The 16,659-nt window shown below is 40.7% G+C and overlaps 2 protein-coding genes across 5 annotated transcripts in view; one reads left to right on the top strand and one right to left on the bottom strand.

The window, feature by feature from the left end:
• The window catches only part of BRCA2 (BRCA2 DNA repair associated), a 42,892-nt gene extending 31,692 nt beyond the window's left edge, over nucleotides 1–11,200 (bottom strand). For 3 of the 4 annotated variants that reach the window (XM_072850384.1, XM_072850385.1, XM_072850383.1), the window contains exons 1-9: nucleotides 11,062–11,200; nucleotides 10,013–10,110; nucleotides 8,974–9,225; nucleotides 6,781–6,886; nucleotides 5,916–5,968; nucleotides 5,769–5,809; nucleotides 5,563–5,674; nucleotides 3,701–3,756; nucleotides 2,648–2,762 (exon numbers count right to left, since the gene is read on the bottom strand). In XM_072850384.1, the coding sequence (XP_072706485.1) occupies nucleotides 2,648–2,762; nucleotides 3,701–3,756; nucleotides 5,563–5,674; nucleotides 5,769–5,809; nucleotides 5,916–5,968; nucleotides 6,781–6,886; nucleotides 8,974–9,225; nucleotides 10,013–10,082 (805 nt within the window). In that variant the 5' untranslated portion in view covers nucleotides 10,083–10,110; nucleotides 11,062–11,200. Of the gene's footprint in view, nucleotides 1–2,598; nucleotides 2,763–3,700; nucleotides 3,757–5,562; nucleotides 5,675–5,768; nucleotides 5,810–5,915; nucleotides 5,969–6,780; nucleotides 6,887–8,973; nucleotides 9,226–10,012; nucleotides 10,111–11,061 lie in introns of those variants that run through there. The other variant, XM_072850386.1, reaches the window with a different exon arrangement.
• Nucleotides 11,201–13,728: 2,528 nt separating this feature from the next.
• Nucleotides 13,729–15,489, top strand: ZAR1L (zygote arrest 1 like). Its single transcript, XM_072854807.1, has 4 exons — nucleotides 13,729–14,313; nucleotides 14,627–14,719; nucleotides 14,865–14,939; nucleotides 15,346–15,489. The coding sequence occupies exons 1-4, from the start codon at nucleotides 13,729–13,731 to the stop codon at nucleotides 15,487–15,489; spliced, it is 897 nt and encodes a 298-aa protein (XP_072710908.1).
• The last annotated feature ends 1,170 nt before the right edge of the window (nucleotides 15,490–16,659 follow it).

Genomic DNA, 16,659 nt, shown 5'->3' on the forward strand with positions numbered 1-16,659 from the left:
ATCTCTCTAACAGTTACCCATTCTCTTTACTTTCTGTTTTTGGCCTGAGTGGCAGAAGGTCTAAACAAGATCTCGAAAAGAAGAAACTAACACTACAGATCGAGTGTACAGGTTCTTTTCCCTTAATGAAGTGCATTCCTGTGGAGTAACTTCTGTGCTACTGTAATAATTTGTCAACAGAGCTTTCTAAAAAGACACAGTTGTATTTCTTTTTACTGAAACAGGAGCCATTACCTTTAATCGAAAAAGAAAACCAGGAGTATCTGAAAGATTGTAAAGATACTGGTTGTACACTGAATAACCTGATGCTGGCGGGGGGCAGAAATCAGAGAAGTTCATTTTGACTTCTAAACTCACTGGAGAGTCAGTGAAATGACAACCCCAAAAACAAGGACTACACAACAGAATTCTCCTGTTTTCCCAGTAAGTGCCCTAACCAGACAATAACTACTTAATTTATTTTCTCAGTGCCTCTCCTTCTGGGTAAGTAATACAATACTCAGAAAAAAAGAAGCTTAAACATAAGATGTTTCTGCTCTGGAGTCATATATTGGCTGTTAGAACATATTGCCCCATTTCAGGTTGGAATCCTTATTAGCAGAGGGTATTGAACCTATTTCTCCTACTTCATGAATAGTTCTAGACACTGAGGTTAAAGACAGACCATTTACTCTGATCAGGGTTATAAACGGAATGACATAATTTTGGTTTTTGAATTAAAGAGTTTAAATATGAAGTTTTGGGCAACAGGCCAGAGTAAAGTATCTAAAATGTTATGGAATTTCATGTTTCCCATTAGTTTTTCAATTTAAATAGCTTCCCAGTCAACATGCTGATTATTATGTATTTGAAGAATCTTAACTCTGAATCCATGGTTATATACCTACAGCAAAGCTGTGAATTCTGCTACAAGGGCCAGATGCCTAAAGCTTAGTGTTAAAATGACCAGTCTTAGACTTGCTTAAACTAGGGACATGAACCTTAGGAATTAATGACTGGGTTACAAATGGGTATGCAATGAATATGCAAATTTAGCTCCTTTTGTGAAATTCTGAAGTGTTAATACATGACAGTACATATCTTGCAGTCCATAGTTACGCTAAATGTAAAACAGTTAAAAAAAGCTTTCCTCTTCCCCCAAATTATTACAACTAAAAATACAACAAATCCAGCAAAAAAAAAATATCTTTGAAATATTTGGTAGTTCTTGTACTTTGGACTGAGTGCATATATTCAGTCTCACTGCTATTAAGGACGCAACTGGTACAATATAAATAATCTCTTCATATCCTTAAAATCATGCAGGTATTCAAATCAGTATTATGATCTCTCTTATTTTCTTTGACTGAAACAAAAATTACACCTAATAAAACTGATTGCCTTTCATGATCATACAACACAATTCCAGAGAAAACCAACATTTGAAAGGTACAAACATGGAGGTTTGAGTGATCCTTCTTTTTACGCTGCATCTTCAAATGCCAAGTTAACTATTATCAAAGGGGGAAGACAGAGGGAAGGGCAAAAAAAAAAAAGACACAGTTGCAAAAGTTATTTTGTACTTTAAAAATAAAACCATGTTTCTTCTTCCTTTTATTTTTACTCATTGTTTTAACTAGCCTTCTCTACTACAGTATGGGATGTAATAAGCCATTTTGGAACACAACAGAGGACATTAATTTGTCCTTCATTTCTAAAAGCATTTTACTGACTACAGATTGCTTGAATATGTTTACTACCAACTACATTTTTTTTCTGAGCATGTTTGAACCTACAATACAAAAATAGCAGTATATATTGTTCTGCAAACAACAATGCTTCCTGATCCCAGCATTCTCAGCCCTCCTTGTCAAATTCTAAACCACCACCAAACAACGTACCAACAAACAATATTTTTAGGGCAGTCCATTCAATTCAGATAAGGAGACATACAATCCTAAGGATATATCGTCCTGTCTAGCCTGTGTCAATCTCTACAGCACCCTTTTACACCCACACATGCTGAACAAAGTTCTGTTAATATTCTTCCCTTCTGCCATTCTCAACAAAAATCAAAAAGCTCACACTGAAGTGTACATTTTCACTTGTTCACTAACATGATCTAAGAACACAGAATGAAAACATTTTTTTCCCTTGGCTGAGTATTTTCTGCATTCATTTAAAAAAAAAATTAACATTTCTTTTTCCTAAAGGATTTGTCACATTTTGAACTACTAATAGGTGAAGTAAATGAAGAAAGGATACAGCAAGATTAAAAAACAAGCTCACCACAGAATAATGAGTATTGGGGTGAAGCTTCATGATAAAGCTAAACATTCAATAGCTAGAAGTAGTAGTCTTGCTCCCCCTTGAGCCTATACCATTTTTCTCTCTCAGCTCTCGCATACAGTCTCACGTCTTCACTTACACCAGTACTAATCTGGTTGTCATCCAGTGGCATGATAACCTGATTTAATTCACTGACTCATCAGAAACTGATTCCCTTTTTTAAGGCCAGATTAGTTTTACAAAGTTGAATCAATTCAGGAAGTGGAACTAACACAGCTGGCAGAGGAAATAAGCCATAGGATCAGCTCAAGACATACAATGTAACTTTACCCTCAGTCTTGCTTCACAGTATACTCTGTAGTAAAGCATCAATGCATACCAAAATCTTTGATGTCGTCTTCAGCATTTAGCTTTACTGTCTCTGGTACAGACAGCACACTTGTATTACTTGTCCCAGGACATTTACCATGGTTGGAAAAAAAGTTGTGCAACACCTGTAAACCAAAGACAAAAACTGTTATATTACATACTAGTAAGTGTCACTTTAACAGTAAAGCATGCAACTCTAGACATTTACTGCAGTATCTGAGTAACTCTGCATCTCTTAAAATGAAAGGTAACATTTGCACGAGTACACTTGAAAATAAATAAGCAGATAATTCTCATTTTCAGTGCAAACCAGGTTCCATTCTACAATCAATTTAAGAGCAGCGAATGGGTTCAGCAGTTTAGTATAAGCAAGCCTCTCAAAAACGAACAAAGGAGATATAAGGAAGGAGAAAGCTTATTTTAACTTGTAACCGTTTGTTAATTGTGAAGTTGCAGGTAGTTAAGAATCAAACATAAAATTGTAATTGAATCCTATTAGCACCATCCTCAGTTTTCAGTCTGAATAATCGTTCAGCTTTCATATACGCAGAGTAAAATTACAACTATGCGAGAACTCTCCCTAACACTATCAAAGGACTAAAATTAATACTAAACTTCAACTCTTGGTGTAGTGGTTGAGCATAAGAAGTTATTGCCGAACAATAATTCCCAAAACTTTGACAAAAGAGGAAGAAAAACAAACTAAACAACCCTCAGGTAAGTAGCATATTGCAATTCCTAGGTTTGATTTCTCTTTGACTGACTCCCACTGCTGCTGAATCCAAGTGATTTTGGTTTGAATCCAAGTGATTTTGGTTTGTTTTTTTGTTTTTTTTTTTAAACACAGCAAAAATATTCCTCAAAGGGGGTTATTTGTGAAAATACAGTCTACAGCCAGGTTTTGCAAGTTTAGGTTTGTGATCAGTAACATTCGAAAATAGCCAGATAGGAAGGGCTAGAATGAAGATGACAGAACTTTTTATTCTTGGCTCAAGGAGTGTAAACATGTAACTGAATAGCTTAACTGAAATTAAAGAACAGCATAGCTCTGAAAACTACTTACTATCTCAGCTCTTTCATCCTGTTGCTTTGCTCCAGAAATAGAACCATTCTCTCTAGCTTTAGAAGAAAGACAGACAAGTCAATTCATTTGGCTCTTAAGTGATTTGCTGAGTGTGTTCAAATACAGTTGTGTTTTGGGAGGGATTTCATTGGATTATTTTAAGTGCAACTGAAATCTCTAAACAAAAATCTACTAAAAACTAACAGTTCTAACTAAAAAGTCCTACAGGTGAAGCTGAGGGACAAGTGTACAAATGCAGTTTCATAACAGCACAAAACACCCTAAGTCATAGGTTGTGGTTTCTGCTATGCAGGTAGACCAGTTACCACCCTGAGCCCACCATTACTGCCATTCCCTTTTCCAGCAGTTATTCATGGCACTACACTCTGATTTTTTTCTGTCAAAGGATCTGGATGAGATCTTCAGGCCTCTGTAACGAATTTGTTTTTTTTCCATTTCCTCCCACAAAAGCAGTAATATCTTTTCACCTACATTACAAAAGGAGAAAGTGAACCCTATTATTAAGATGCCTAAAGAGCAGCATATTCAAGTAACATGTTTCATAGACAGGGCATCTAGGTTCCATGTAGCAGCCAAATGACTCACTCTTTCCTTTTACAGGTGACAGATGGCAGGGAGTGGGCATCACTACTATAAAATACTAGGCTCATCCAGGAAGTGGGAGAATGAGAAGGAAAGCTCAAACCACAACTCATCTCCCAGAACAACATCATTAAGCTATGGGTACCTTCTTTCCCCAGCCTTTCTTTTTAGGTCACATCATTCTGAACCAATGAACACCCAAAATGGCACAACTCAGTAGCCTTGTGAATAGTACCACCCCCCCTGCCAACAAAGGAATCACAGAATATCTCAAGTTGGAAGGAACCCATAAGAATCATCGAGTCCAACTCCCTGCTCCTTGCAGGACTACCTGAAATTAAAGCATACGACTAAGAGCGTCATCCAGATGCTCCTTGACCTCTGACAGGCTTGGTGCCATGACCAATTCTTGCATGATGAGATTCCCAATTCTTGTATGCATTCTTAATATGCTTTATATGCTTGCATGCTCTATGCGCTTTATACAGTGATAGTTTAACAACATTAAAAAGAGCAATGTCAGGAGATAATCAGACATCCAGATTTTCCCATTTTCTCAAGAGTTTTCATCAACAAATCATTAAGTCAAATTTCATTTGGCTTATCATATGCTAAAGAAATCCCACTTACAGCAACAGCTTAGGTTGAGGCTTGATGTTTAGCATCACTGTTAGTGCCACTTAAACAGTTATCACCCACTCATTCTCATCCTCAGTTAGGCTGGCACAGCTGTTTGTGCAGCTGCACAGTAAATGAGGTCCAGGAATTGCCCTGTCCAAATAACCCAGGAAATATGGTCTTCAATTGGATTGGTATCTCAGTCTGTCTCGCTGCATCAATATGATGGCAGGCACAGTGAGAGGGGTTAAAAATGCTGAAGCCAGCACTGCTGCTGGAAAGTTCACTCAACAGGCTACCTCCTTAGACTTCACAAACATACTCACGTGAGTTAACCTAATACTGTCTAGTTCTGTGATAGTGCAAAGCAATCATTATCTAATCCTGTTTCTATGCTTTGCTATGTTATTTCTAAATTTATACTCCCTAATCCCTTACACAAAAGAAGAAAACTTTTGAAAAGCAACGATACATTTAATTTTATCTCTTCCTTTTAGGGCTGCATTATTTAAACTTACCCACTAAGCATCACTAAGACTTTTGTCCTTTTTAATTAAAAAAAAAAAAATCAGTTCACACTGTGAACTTCCAGTGTCAAAACCAGAAGTTTTTAACCCTTAGTTTTAACCCTTTAGATATACCTATTATCACTGTTGCACCCAGTGTAGGAGGTGTGGCTAAAGAACTTGACCAGGACATATCTGGATCCACTTCTGCTCCCAGACTTTCAGAAATACGTTTTGGAGTTCTGACCTAGAAATAGATTTATCAATTACTATTTCTATACAGAATTCGAAATGTACTACTCGGGGAAAAAGAAAACAAAATACAAGAATAAAATATTTACCTCCAAAGGTTTTGGTGTGCAAAACAAGCTTCCATATGGTCCTAAAAAACATTATGTAATAAGGACATTAAGTAATACCTAAGACATAAGGATTTCTATCTAGAGATAGCAGATATTTTGTAAAACCAAAAAAGTGAAAATACAAACCAGGAATATTACTTCTCTGAGGTGTTCTGTAAGTATTCCTTAAAATAGTTGGACTGCAAAACAAAACCAAATTTAAAAAATATTAATTTCCCTTCTCAATTTCTGAAAATAAGTAAATAATTCAGACATTACATATATTACCACCTCCATTATTTTCTTTCTTTGCAACCATGGCTATTTCCCAGAATAAATAAAATGTAGATTTCTCCTAACCATAACTCAGTATTTTAAACCTTACCATAAGTTTATTTCAAACTGTAAAATGCTTCTTTTTTGAAATATGTTAATTTTCAATGATGATTTGTCTGACAAATAGTATACTGGACTTCAATATAACCATGCATTTCTTAATGTGCTGTATGAAACTATGGAAACTGGCTTAATTAATTGGTTTTAATTAAATAATTAGTTTAACTATTCTTATAATCAACATGAGTACTTTGAGCAGATTTATCTGAAATATATACATTTAAATGTAGAAATCAAGGCTATTACTAAAAAAACTCCTCAGTAAATATTATAAATAGCTTTACAAATTACTATGTGAGAAGCACATGACACATCACTAGTACTCTTTCTTGCACGGGATGTTGAGGATTTGGGAAGCTGAAATAATGTCAACAAATGCCATATGCCAGCTGTGAAGGAGTAGAAAAATAGAAAGGAAGAACACCTAAAAGCAAGGAAGTTTTCAAAATTAGCTAGCATTTTATTTTCAATTCACTTATCAACTTACAATTATCATAAACATAACAAGATTATTGACTGCTCTGAAGGAGTCTATCAGTCAAATACAGTGGTTTTAATATTTCTTTTTGCTTGAAATTCAGTTTATTTTATATTTATGTTGACATATTTAGCATACCTAGCAGCAAGGCAGTTGCAGCAGGTACCAGGAGGAGAAGCAAGTATTTCATTTTCTTGATTTATTTTTCTTCTTGTGATACTTGGGCTTATCAAATTCCCTCTGCCTACAACATAGAATAATCAATACAACCTTGCAGAACTACAAGTAACAGTTTCGATTTTGAAGTTTAAAGATAAGCTTAAAAAAAAAAAAATTTAGTTAGAAAAAACCCAACAAAACACTACCTTTTCCTCTAGTGTTTTGAACATGTTCAAATTCTATATCCAAACAATGCTAAACACATTTCAAATGCACAGCCAAAAATGCTCATTATGTCACTTTATTCATTTGATATATATGTGTTTCAATATATTTCCTTGATATTATTCAAGTCACATATTCAATTTCAGTTTTAGCATACCATATTGTGCCTTTCTTGTCATTGCAGAAGTTATTCTTAGGAGAAACTCAATATATGCAAACATGCATTTGTACCATCTCTCCCTCAAATTTACTTAAAACATACACTTCTTGATTTGAATAAGCAGCATAAAGCAAAAATTGTTTCTGGAACTGTTAGTGGAGGCACTGTCACTGATAAGAGTAGCTATTTATATGCTATGCATCTCCAGGCAAAAGAGAAAGAGTGTGCCCGCCAAAGCAGCAGAATCCTCTGAACAGTGAGCCCCTCACATATACAAGCAACTACTCCAAAGAATTCCTACTCCAAAATTTCCAAACAACTTCCATATCAGAAATTACACCTAGGTTTCTGCATTTCTCTCTGCTTCTGAGTTCCTCAATCCATATGCACAGCACGGCTGCATCCCAGTACCATACCAAGGTGAAATCCATCAGCTTCCATCTATGCTCTTGTTTTCACAAGAAGTAAAACTGGGTACAGGAGCCAGCTGGCTCTAACCAAGAAAACCAGGAGAAAAAGATCTCGGCCAGCCACAGGTGACTATAGAAACTTTGGTAATAGTCGTCTTCCCTTCCTTACGGAGTGTATACAAATGTCTGCATGCACAAGCACAGAGCAAAAGTAACCATTTTGAAACAGAAGAATCATAAGGTTCCTCTGTTTGTAACTTATAAAATGCTATCAAGAAGTCACTAGGGACTTAGCACTGTAGAAGTCCAAATAGCTAAATTTAGAAGAAACATGTTCTCTGCTGAGAATAAGTTGAGCAGAAGTTCAGCAATAAACTTAAGAGAAACAAACAGGGTAGCAATATTCTATGGAAGCGATGTTATAAAGTATATTTGAACAGTAACACAGTTCTACACAAAGTTTAAAGACTTTGCTTTAGGATCTAAGAATGATTCTGATAATCACGGGAGTCTTGTGTTCATCTGTAACCTGTTTAGAAGAGCTTCTCTTACTGTTAGGAGGGCACAGACACAGTAGATGTACAAATCAGATATTGCAGGAACAGGGTTAGATAGTCTTTCATTGAAAAGATTCTTATAGACAATCGTGCATACATTCTCCATGGAAAAGATTCTTCTTTCGATCCACGGAGGATAGGTACTATGGCTTACAGGTACATCAAAAAGGAGCAGAGTGACATGTACTTTGATGACGTACTTGGGATTTGGAAATAATGCAGTGAGAAGTACCTCATAAAAGTAGTAGAACTCCTTGTCTCCAAATGGGAAAGTGTAACTTCTTTCCATGACTTATAGTTTTACTAACTCAAAGAGATTAGTGCTTTGAAATCTTTCTAAGAACAGTTAAGGAGTGCCCTACAGATCGCCTCATACTTCAGCATGATAAACATCATTCGCTCTCTTGAAAAGATTTTCAGAGATTTGGATAAAACAAAAATCAGACTGCTAAAAAAATTCACTCTGATTCTCAGTCACCAGGTTACACCAATAAGCTCATATGCTTCTTATATTAACAGTATTTAGAGTATTAGGACTAGGACAATATCTTTTCTACAGGGAACTTTGCATGTCCATTACCAGTTTATTAAAAGGCTGAATTCATTATTAAGATTAATTCTGCATTTTTATAAGTGATCTTCAGAAGCCTACTAAGATAGCCTTTTTACTCATACAATTTCTGCAGTAGCATTATTTATTACATTAATAATCATCAGCTACCACAACAAAAAGTTAAAAAAAAAAGAGGTCTCTTGCTTCTGGAGGGCACAAGCAGCCTTTAAGTACCACTTTAAAAGAAAATAAATAAAAATTACTCACTTGTTTCTGTTTTTTTCTGATCCAGTTCTTTTCCAGGAGAAGAATAAGGTGGCAAAATCCTATTTTCTTCTTTAAAAATCAGTGGAGTTGATGCTAGCTGACTGCATGTGGAGGGTTTTGTCCTCGGAGTTTTAAAAGATGTTTGATCAAGCCAGCCAATGGGACCATCAAGTTCTCCTAACAATTTAGGCTCATACAAGGGTGCTTCTGCGCTGAGTTCTTCAAACCAATTGAGACTGATAGGCCCTAAGTCTATGAAGAAAAACACACAGAAAACCACATTTAAAAAAAAAAGAAAAGGAAGAAACTTGCCAAATGGTATGCAAATAACACGTAACGACAAGTATGAGTTCATGTGTTATTAAATCAGGACATAAAATAGAAATCTTCATTCTATATACAATGCATGTAAGAGAAGACCATAATTAGTTGTAAATTAATACAACATTAATGCTCCATGTAGAATGTGAAAACACATTAGGCATTTAAAGCTAGCAGCAAAATGCATTGCTCCTTCCATTGTTTATTTTGTTTCTAGATAACTTTGAACTCTAATACCCACAAAGTATACAAGAATGCCTGCCCAAATTCTCAGACCATTAACAAAACTAATAAAAAAGCAGATAAATATCCAGTTTGTTTAAAATTAAAAGTATACATCTGGCTTTTAGTTTATCTCTTATTTTACTCAGACTGGCAAGTTAAACAGGTTCCTTTTAACATTAATAAATCATACGACTACAGGTGCATTTGGCAAAAGACCAAACCTAGCCTGTATGTGGGCACATAAGGAAGCCGCAGCTAAAAAACAAGTACAAAAAATAACTGAGCACACATTATGAAAAAAAGCTACAAATAAAATTTAAACAGACATTAAAAAAAAGGTAGATATTAGTAAATACAGATTTGGGCGAGCAGAACTGCTAACAAGTTGCATAACACTTTTATATGGAATATACAACATATAGCAGATGTGTAGAAAATAGCAATATCCAGAAAGCAACCTTAATAAAAGTTATTTACTGTAAACAAGCTGTACCTGATTCATTGCAATGTGCCTTAAATATTTCAAAGAAAGTTGGTCGTTCCACAGCCATTTTCTGATCCATAACATTACTGGAAGTGTTGTTGAAAAACCTGAGAAGAAATAAGAAAACACTTTCATACAGTGCTATTCTAATGTTGTGGGGCTGCAAGTCTTAACCCTGCTTTCCTGCATTTCTTGGTAGGTGTGTCATAACCCAACCTGTTTAGCTTTAGGACTGTGATGTGCGTGCTCAAACACTGCAATGATGAACACGGTATGAAAACAACAGACAAGAAGAGCATAGGGAATTACACAAGAGATAATAAAAATACTTAGCAAATACAGGAGAAAAATCAAGATGGAATGGGCAGAACACTTGATGTATTTTAAATATAAATAAAAAGTCCACACTCACTACTGTGTTAGGATAGAATAGATACTATCACATATAAACTTACAACCATTACAACTCATGTGCCAAGAATTTGATTTAAAGTTGCTTTCAAGTGGAGCAGACATTGCCAGTTTCAGTTCTACTAAAAAACAGGTATAAGTAAGATGGCCATAGAAACTCTCCTGTTTATTTAACACATTTATTGTTTCCACTGTAAAATCAGTTTCTCACGTGACTGCTGTTTTATACACACTGCCTTACCAAAACGATGGGAATAACAGATATTTTAAAAAAGGGTAAAGGCTACCCTAAGACAGAAAATAAAGAAATTAAAAACTGCTTCAGAAATGTATTTTAAAAGACGAAGCGACCTATCCACGCAGCTTCCCGCTAGGGAAAGCTCCTGCCGGGCAACCACCCACGCACGGGGCTCTGCCTGTGAAGCCGCCAGCGGGTCACCCCGCAGGGCCGAGGGGCCTCAGAGGACGAGCCCCGAGCCCTAGCCCCCACCCCAGCAGGCCGGTAACTGCAAATCCCCGCGCTGGCTGTGAGGGGAGGGGGGGAGCGGGGGGGAGCCCCCCGGCGGGGTTAAACCCCCGGCGGGAGCAGGGACGCCCCCCACGCGAAGGGGCAGCTCGCAGGGCCGGGCCACACGCGGGGCGTTTACCTCCCTGCGGCCCCTGGGGCGGCACGGCAGCCGCAGCATCGCCTCGCGCGCGGGGGAGGGAGAGAAGAGAGAGGAGGGGAGGGGGCGGCGCGGCCCCGCGGAACCGCGTCTGCCGCCGCGCTCCTGCCGCCCCCTTCAAAGCTTGGCGCCAACACGCCCCCAGGCGCCTGCGCACTGAGAGCATCCGCCCTTCCCGCCTTCCCCGGCCTGCGCGTCACGGGAAGGAAGCGGTGTAGCTACCACCGCCGCTCCCCAGCGGCCTCAGGGCGGCCGTCGCCCCCGCCTCCACGGGGCAGCGGGAGGGGGACGGAGACGGAGAGATGTGGGGCGAGGCAGCCGCGGGCGGAGGAAGTGCGGCGTCTTTTGTAAATGCTTCCCCTCCGTGGCTGATTTCTCACAGTACAAAAAGGGGGTGTCCCGAGCCAAATGCCAGCCAGCTTCTTTTATTCACGCGTCCCTATATACATGAGAAATGAAGTATGGCATCCAAGGTCGACATACTCCGACTGACTGTTTAATAGCAGTTAATGCCAATGCCCCAGGAAAAGGCTCCAGAAGTCTTACAGTGAACAGCAGTACTGTGATGGAGCGTCATTGCCTGTGAGGGTCTCAACCTCATCTTTTTAGTTAGGTGGTTTTGTAGGTCTTGACATGTGAAATGACTATGGTTGTTTATGTTACAATAAAGAGAATATTATTATCCTCTACATCCATGTCTGTCCCCATTTTGACTTTTGATAAGTTCTTGGCCTCAGCAATGAGTCCATGACATCACTTCAAGTTGGGTGGAAAATTCTTGGTAATAACCAATTTTGAGTTAGCCACTTTCATTTTAGCTGGGTGTTCATCTGCTGTTGTGTCGGAAAGGGGTTTCTTCCTACCCCTCCATACCAGTCCTTACTTTACACAGTTTTATCACATCACCTACTTACTCATCAGTCACCTTCTTCAGTGCCTCTTCATACCATAATTCTTCCATGTCCCTCCTCTTCCAATGAATTTAAAGAACCTCTAATCCTGCAGTGTCCTGGGGAGGTGCAGTAACTGGTTCTTCCCAAAGCACTCCAGAGGAAGCCGTACCGTTGTTTTGAATGATGGCATGTAGTTTCCAATTTAGTCTCCATCTCCCTCCCAATGCACCCTAACGACTTACTCTCTTTGCACCCACACCGCAGTCCTAAGTTTTAACTTGGCCATCTCAATACCCTGGTTTTGCTTTGAGTTGATACAGACGGTGCTTTGAAAACCTAAGCATAACACGGAGCCTTGAGCCATCTTCCTTTTAACTATGATGAATGTGTGCTTCCTGAATCTCAACCCCTTTTTGTTCCATAAAAATTTCAGTTTCTTACTGATTTATTTCAGGCACTTGAAAGGATCTTTCTCAAATACACTGTGAATGTTTAAAGACATCATCCCTACCAGCTCTTCTCTAGCCCCTATCTTGTTGGCCCACTGAATTTTATAATGCAGCGCTTTTATAAAGGTGGTGAGGAGTCATGCAAAGAAATTATTTCATATCACAGCAGGTCCAGGGATTTGGGGATTCTACAGTCTCTAAAGACTCACATACACAGTTTTGATGATTTAATTATATGATTTTAACTATATTACCTTAGAATTGAACTAAAGTGATGTAATTATGGAAGAAGGACTATTAGTCTAATATGTAAGTGCTCGTATTGCTAAAATTTATTTCATTATACAGGTATTAAGCCACTATTCCCAGTATAACTGTTTTCCCCCCCGAGTGTTGTACAAACTGAAGTAGATTCCATCTTTTCCTAAACCAGTACAGTTGACAGAAAAGCTGCATGTAGACAACCCCCAAGTAATGGGGCAATGAGGATGCTCAGACCTTTTAATACCGAAAAAGACTTATTTTCAGAGATGTAACTGCCTGCATTCTTTGCTCAGTTGTCTGTGGGGTACCCACATTACCAGGGCTTTGTTAGTTTCCCAAACCCCCTTCTCCTCTTTTTAAGAAGGTAAACAGAAGGAGTTGTGAGCAAGCAGACTTCCCCCCAGTATGAAAGCCATGGTTGTCCCAGCTATGGCTGAATTACATCTGTTCATCTTTAAAGGGTCCTGCAGAGATGCGCTACTTTTTGACCACCGATAACTTCTCAGGGCTTACACAGCTCTGTCAGGATCTTTACCGATTTACAGCTGTGTAAACAACTGAGACTTTATTCGGCCCTGGATTTGTTACTGCAGCTTCTAGCCCTGTGGCTGCACTTCCTACTTGAAGTCACAGATGGAGGCCTCCAGGAGCAAAGCAAGTCGGCCTGGGCGCACCTGGCACAGCCGCAGGCTGGCGCTGCACAGGCCCCGGCCTTCGCCAAAGGCCTGAGGGAGGTGAGGAGGGGAAACGCTGTACGTGATGGCCGGAACAGGGGCTTCGCCCTCTGCCTGTCCAGGCTTCCCACACCGCCTGCTTGGAAATGCATCAGCTGTTTCAGCTCGGCCACTAGGAAAAAGCTCTGGGCACAGAGGTGCGGGCAGGCCTGCAGCCCTCCCTTCGCAATCAGTCCTCCCGCCCCCCCAGCTAGCCCCACCGGGCTGGGGCCAATTTCTCCATCAATTAGCAACAATTAGCAGCAGCTGCCCAGATAAGATAAAGGCAGGGCCGGGGAACAGCCAGGACTACTGACTGTGGCTATGATCATGGAGAGCTTTGTCTGTCCTCCCTTCAGCACGTACCAGAGCTTCAGGGGCAGCCTCACGCCTAGCCGCAGCAGGGACCCAACGGTGCGGCAGCCCAGCTGGAAGCAGAGCAAGAGCAGCGGCATCAGCCCCTTCCTCGGGGGGCCCCTCACCCCCATGCCCTCCGACTACCTGGACAGCTACCGGCGGGCCCAGCTCCAGGCCCTGCTGTCACAGGTGAGCCCCGGGCTGGCACCGCGGCTGCGCCGGGCCAACACCAAGGAGGTGGGCGTGCAGGTGAACCTGCGGGCTGACACCGCTGTGCAGTGCTCGCTGGGGCCGCGCACGCTGCCTGTTGGCTGCTCACTCCGCACCCACCTTGCTCTCTACTCACCCGTGCCGGACCGCCGCCTCTTCACGCTGCCCGAGGCCACTGGGCCCCAGGAGAAGGAAGAGGCGTCTGAAACGACCCCCGAGGCGCAGAAGGCGGAGGATGGTAGCAGACAGCAGCAGGAGGACCAGGCAGAGGCTGCTCTGCCGAGTGAGGAGACTGCGGAGACACCACGGGAGGAGGCCGCAGCCCCCAGACGGCGGGCTGCCTTCCAGGTGTGCAGCGCTGGGACACCGGGGCCTGAGGAGAGTCCGGGAGCTGGTGCAGCCCGCTCGGGGCAAGGAGGGTGGGGGGCGAACCATGAAGCAGGTTGGAGAGAAATCTGCTCTTGAGCAGCAAAAGGTGCAGTGGCCCCCACCCTGGCTTCCCACTCAGGTCTGCACAGCCCCCTGCCCTGGGCTGGTAGTCCCCAGGCAGCTCTGTCTCCCTTGCAGCCATGGAGCCTGTGAAAACAGGTGGTGTAATGAGGGAGCTGGGCTGGGTGTTCTTGTGGTGCTGGGGGCTGCTCAGTGAACTTTCTCTCTGCAGTTTTTGGAGCAGAAGTATGGCTATTTCCACTGTAAAGACTGCAAGACCAGATGGGAGAGTGCTTACGTGTGGTGCATTTCTGGAAGCAACAAGGTAGTTAACAAGTCATTCCTTGCTCCCAAGACTTGTAAGAATGGCACCAAATCTGTGACAAATTGGATGTTTTGGCACAAACTTAGGTACCTGTATGGAGCACCCTGAGTAAGTCTATAGTAACTGAGAACTTGCTTTTTTTCAGGTGTACTTCAAGCAGCTCTGTCGCAAATGCCAAAAGGGCTTCAATCCCTATCGAGTGGAAGCAATCCAGTGCCAGGTAAGTTACAGATTTCTGTATCCTGGTAAGACTGCTAGAGTTCATCATACATTCTAATAGTTTACAGTTGCTGAATTTGATATTGACTTTATATGGAGGAGAACTTGCTTTCATCAAAGTACTAGAAAATGTTATTTGGGAAAGGTGCAATGGGGTAGGATGCCCTCCTCCTGCAGATGGCTTACATGAATGGTTTTCTGTTCATACAGTGTTATGCCTAGCTACATGTAGGGTAGGGTTTTGCTTCTTGGTGAGAAGGCTCTCACAGTTTAACTCCAGAGGGGTTTTTACCACAAGAGCTCTTATCAGCCCAAATGTGTTGCTATGATTAAGGAAAACTAAATGTCAGTCTAACATGAAGTGAGCACCTTTGATCTACTACTAATAAAATGTCTTGTTTCTTAAGACCTGTTCAAAGACTCATTGTTCGTGCCCTCAGAAGAAAAGGCACATTGATCTCAAGAGACCTCATCGCCAAGAACTTTGTGGCCGCTGCAAAGGCAAGAGGCTATCCTGTGATAACACTTACAGCTTCAAATACATTGTCTGATCCGTGTCCCCTCTTCTGTTTTGTGCTTTGCACTTGTGTCAGTCTCTTGCAATGTTTTGACTTTAGGCTTTTGACCTGGCATTGGATAATGGATAAAGACTTTTGTATTATTTATGATGTAACTTAATTGTATATAGGCTGTGAATAAAGTTCAATAAAAGTTTGTCCTAGTTTGTTACCCCTTAGTTTCATCTTGCTGGGATGAAAGAGGAAAATGTATCTAGAAGGAAATGGAACCTATTTGATTTCCTAAAGAAAATGGGTTTTGTTTTTAGTCTGCCTTTAGGGAATGTTAAGATTAAAACTGCAATAGCAAGTGTTTTTCCTTCAGTCACTCAAACTGAAGTAGTGTAGAAGATCCAAATGTTCTGGAGCATAGTCTGGAGTAGATGTATCTGCAGGTGGCTCTTCCCACTGCCTCTGTCAAATATATATATTAAAAATCGCAGCAGTTTCATAAAGACTGTATGCCAGAAGACTATGTCTGGAAGATAAGAAGAAAAAGTATAAGCTTCACATGTTTTCCAAGTGAGGAGGGGAAAAACCTTTTGAGCTGCGCTATTTGTGACAGAGTGTAACAAAGTTTTTGGATTTAATGTGTCCCAAAAGAGGTAGAACAAGTCCCTGTGCCCCCTATTCCAATATAGGCTTGTGCCTCAGAAGCTTTCCAGTCATCTCCAGGGTAGGTGGCTTAAATATAACTGAAGGGAGTAACTGAATGTGCTGTCATGGAGACAAAAATGCAGTCAAGGGCATCCTCATCGAAGTGCTAGTGTTGTAGAAACACAGTGGGGCATTACTGCAGTTTGTGTTGTCCTAGGAATTCAGTGAGGCTTTGTTAGGCATATACTGATTTCTACTCTACCTGAAGTTTAGAAATGGTGCTAAGAAAGCTAGATGGTTACATCACAGGTCTTGTTGTCATCATAGAATACTTTAGGGTGCAAGGAACTTCTGGATGTCTTCATACTCAGCGGAGGATTAACTGAATCAAGTTGCTCAAGGTAGTGATTAATGGATTGTACTCTACCTGCAGGACAGTAACAAATGGTGTAGAGCAGGTGGTCTATCCTGGGACCTGTCCTGTTCAACATCTTTACCAGTGACCTGGAAGAGGCAACAGAGTGTACTTGTCAAGTCTGCAGGTGACACCAAACTGGGGGGACCAGC

This window comes from Ciconia boyciana, chromosome 1 (genome assembly GCF_034638445.1).
Source record: "Ciconia boyciana chromosome 1, ASM3463844v1, whole genome shotgun sequence".
NCBI lineage: Eukaryota > Metazoa > Chordata > Aves > Ciconiiformes > Ciconiidae > Ciconia > Ciconia boyciana.

Excerpts from the sequence above, each read along its gene's own strand:
- ZAR1L (XM_072854807.1), top strand. The coding sequence starts at position 13,729 with ATGGAGAGCTTTGTCTGTCCTCCCTTCAGCACGTACCAGAGCTTCAGG. Across the intron at positions 14,720-14,864 it reads GCATTTCTGGAAGCAACAAG|GTGTACTTCAAGCAGCTCTG; the intron begins GTAGTTAACAAG and ends GCTTTTTTTCAG. Across the intron at positions 14,940-15,345 it reads TGGAAGCAATCCAGTGCCAG|ACCTGTTCAAAGACTCATTG; the intron begins GTAAGTTACAGA and ends TTGTTTCTTAAG.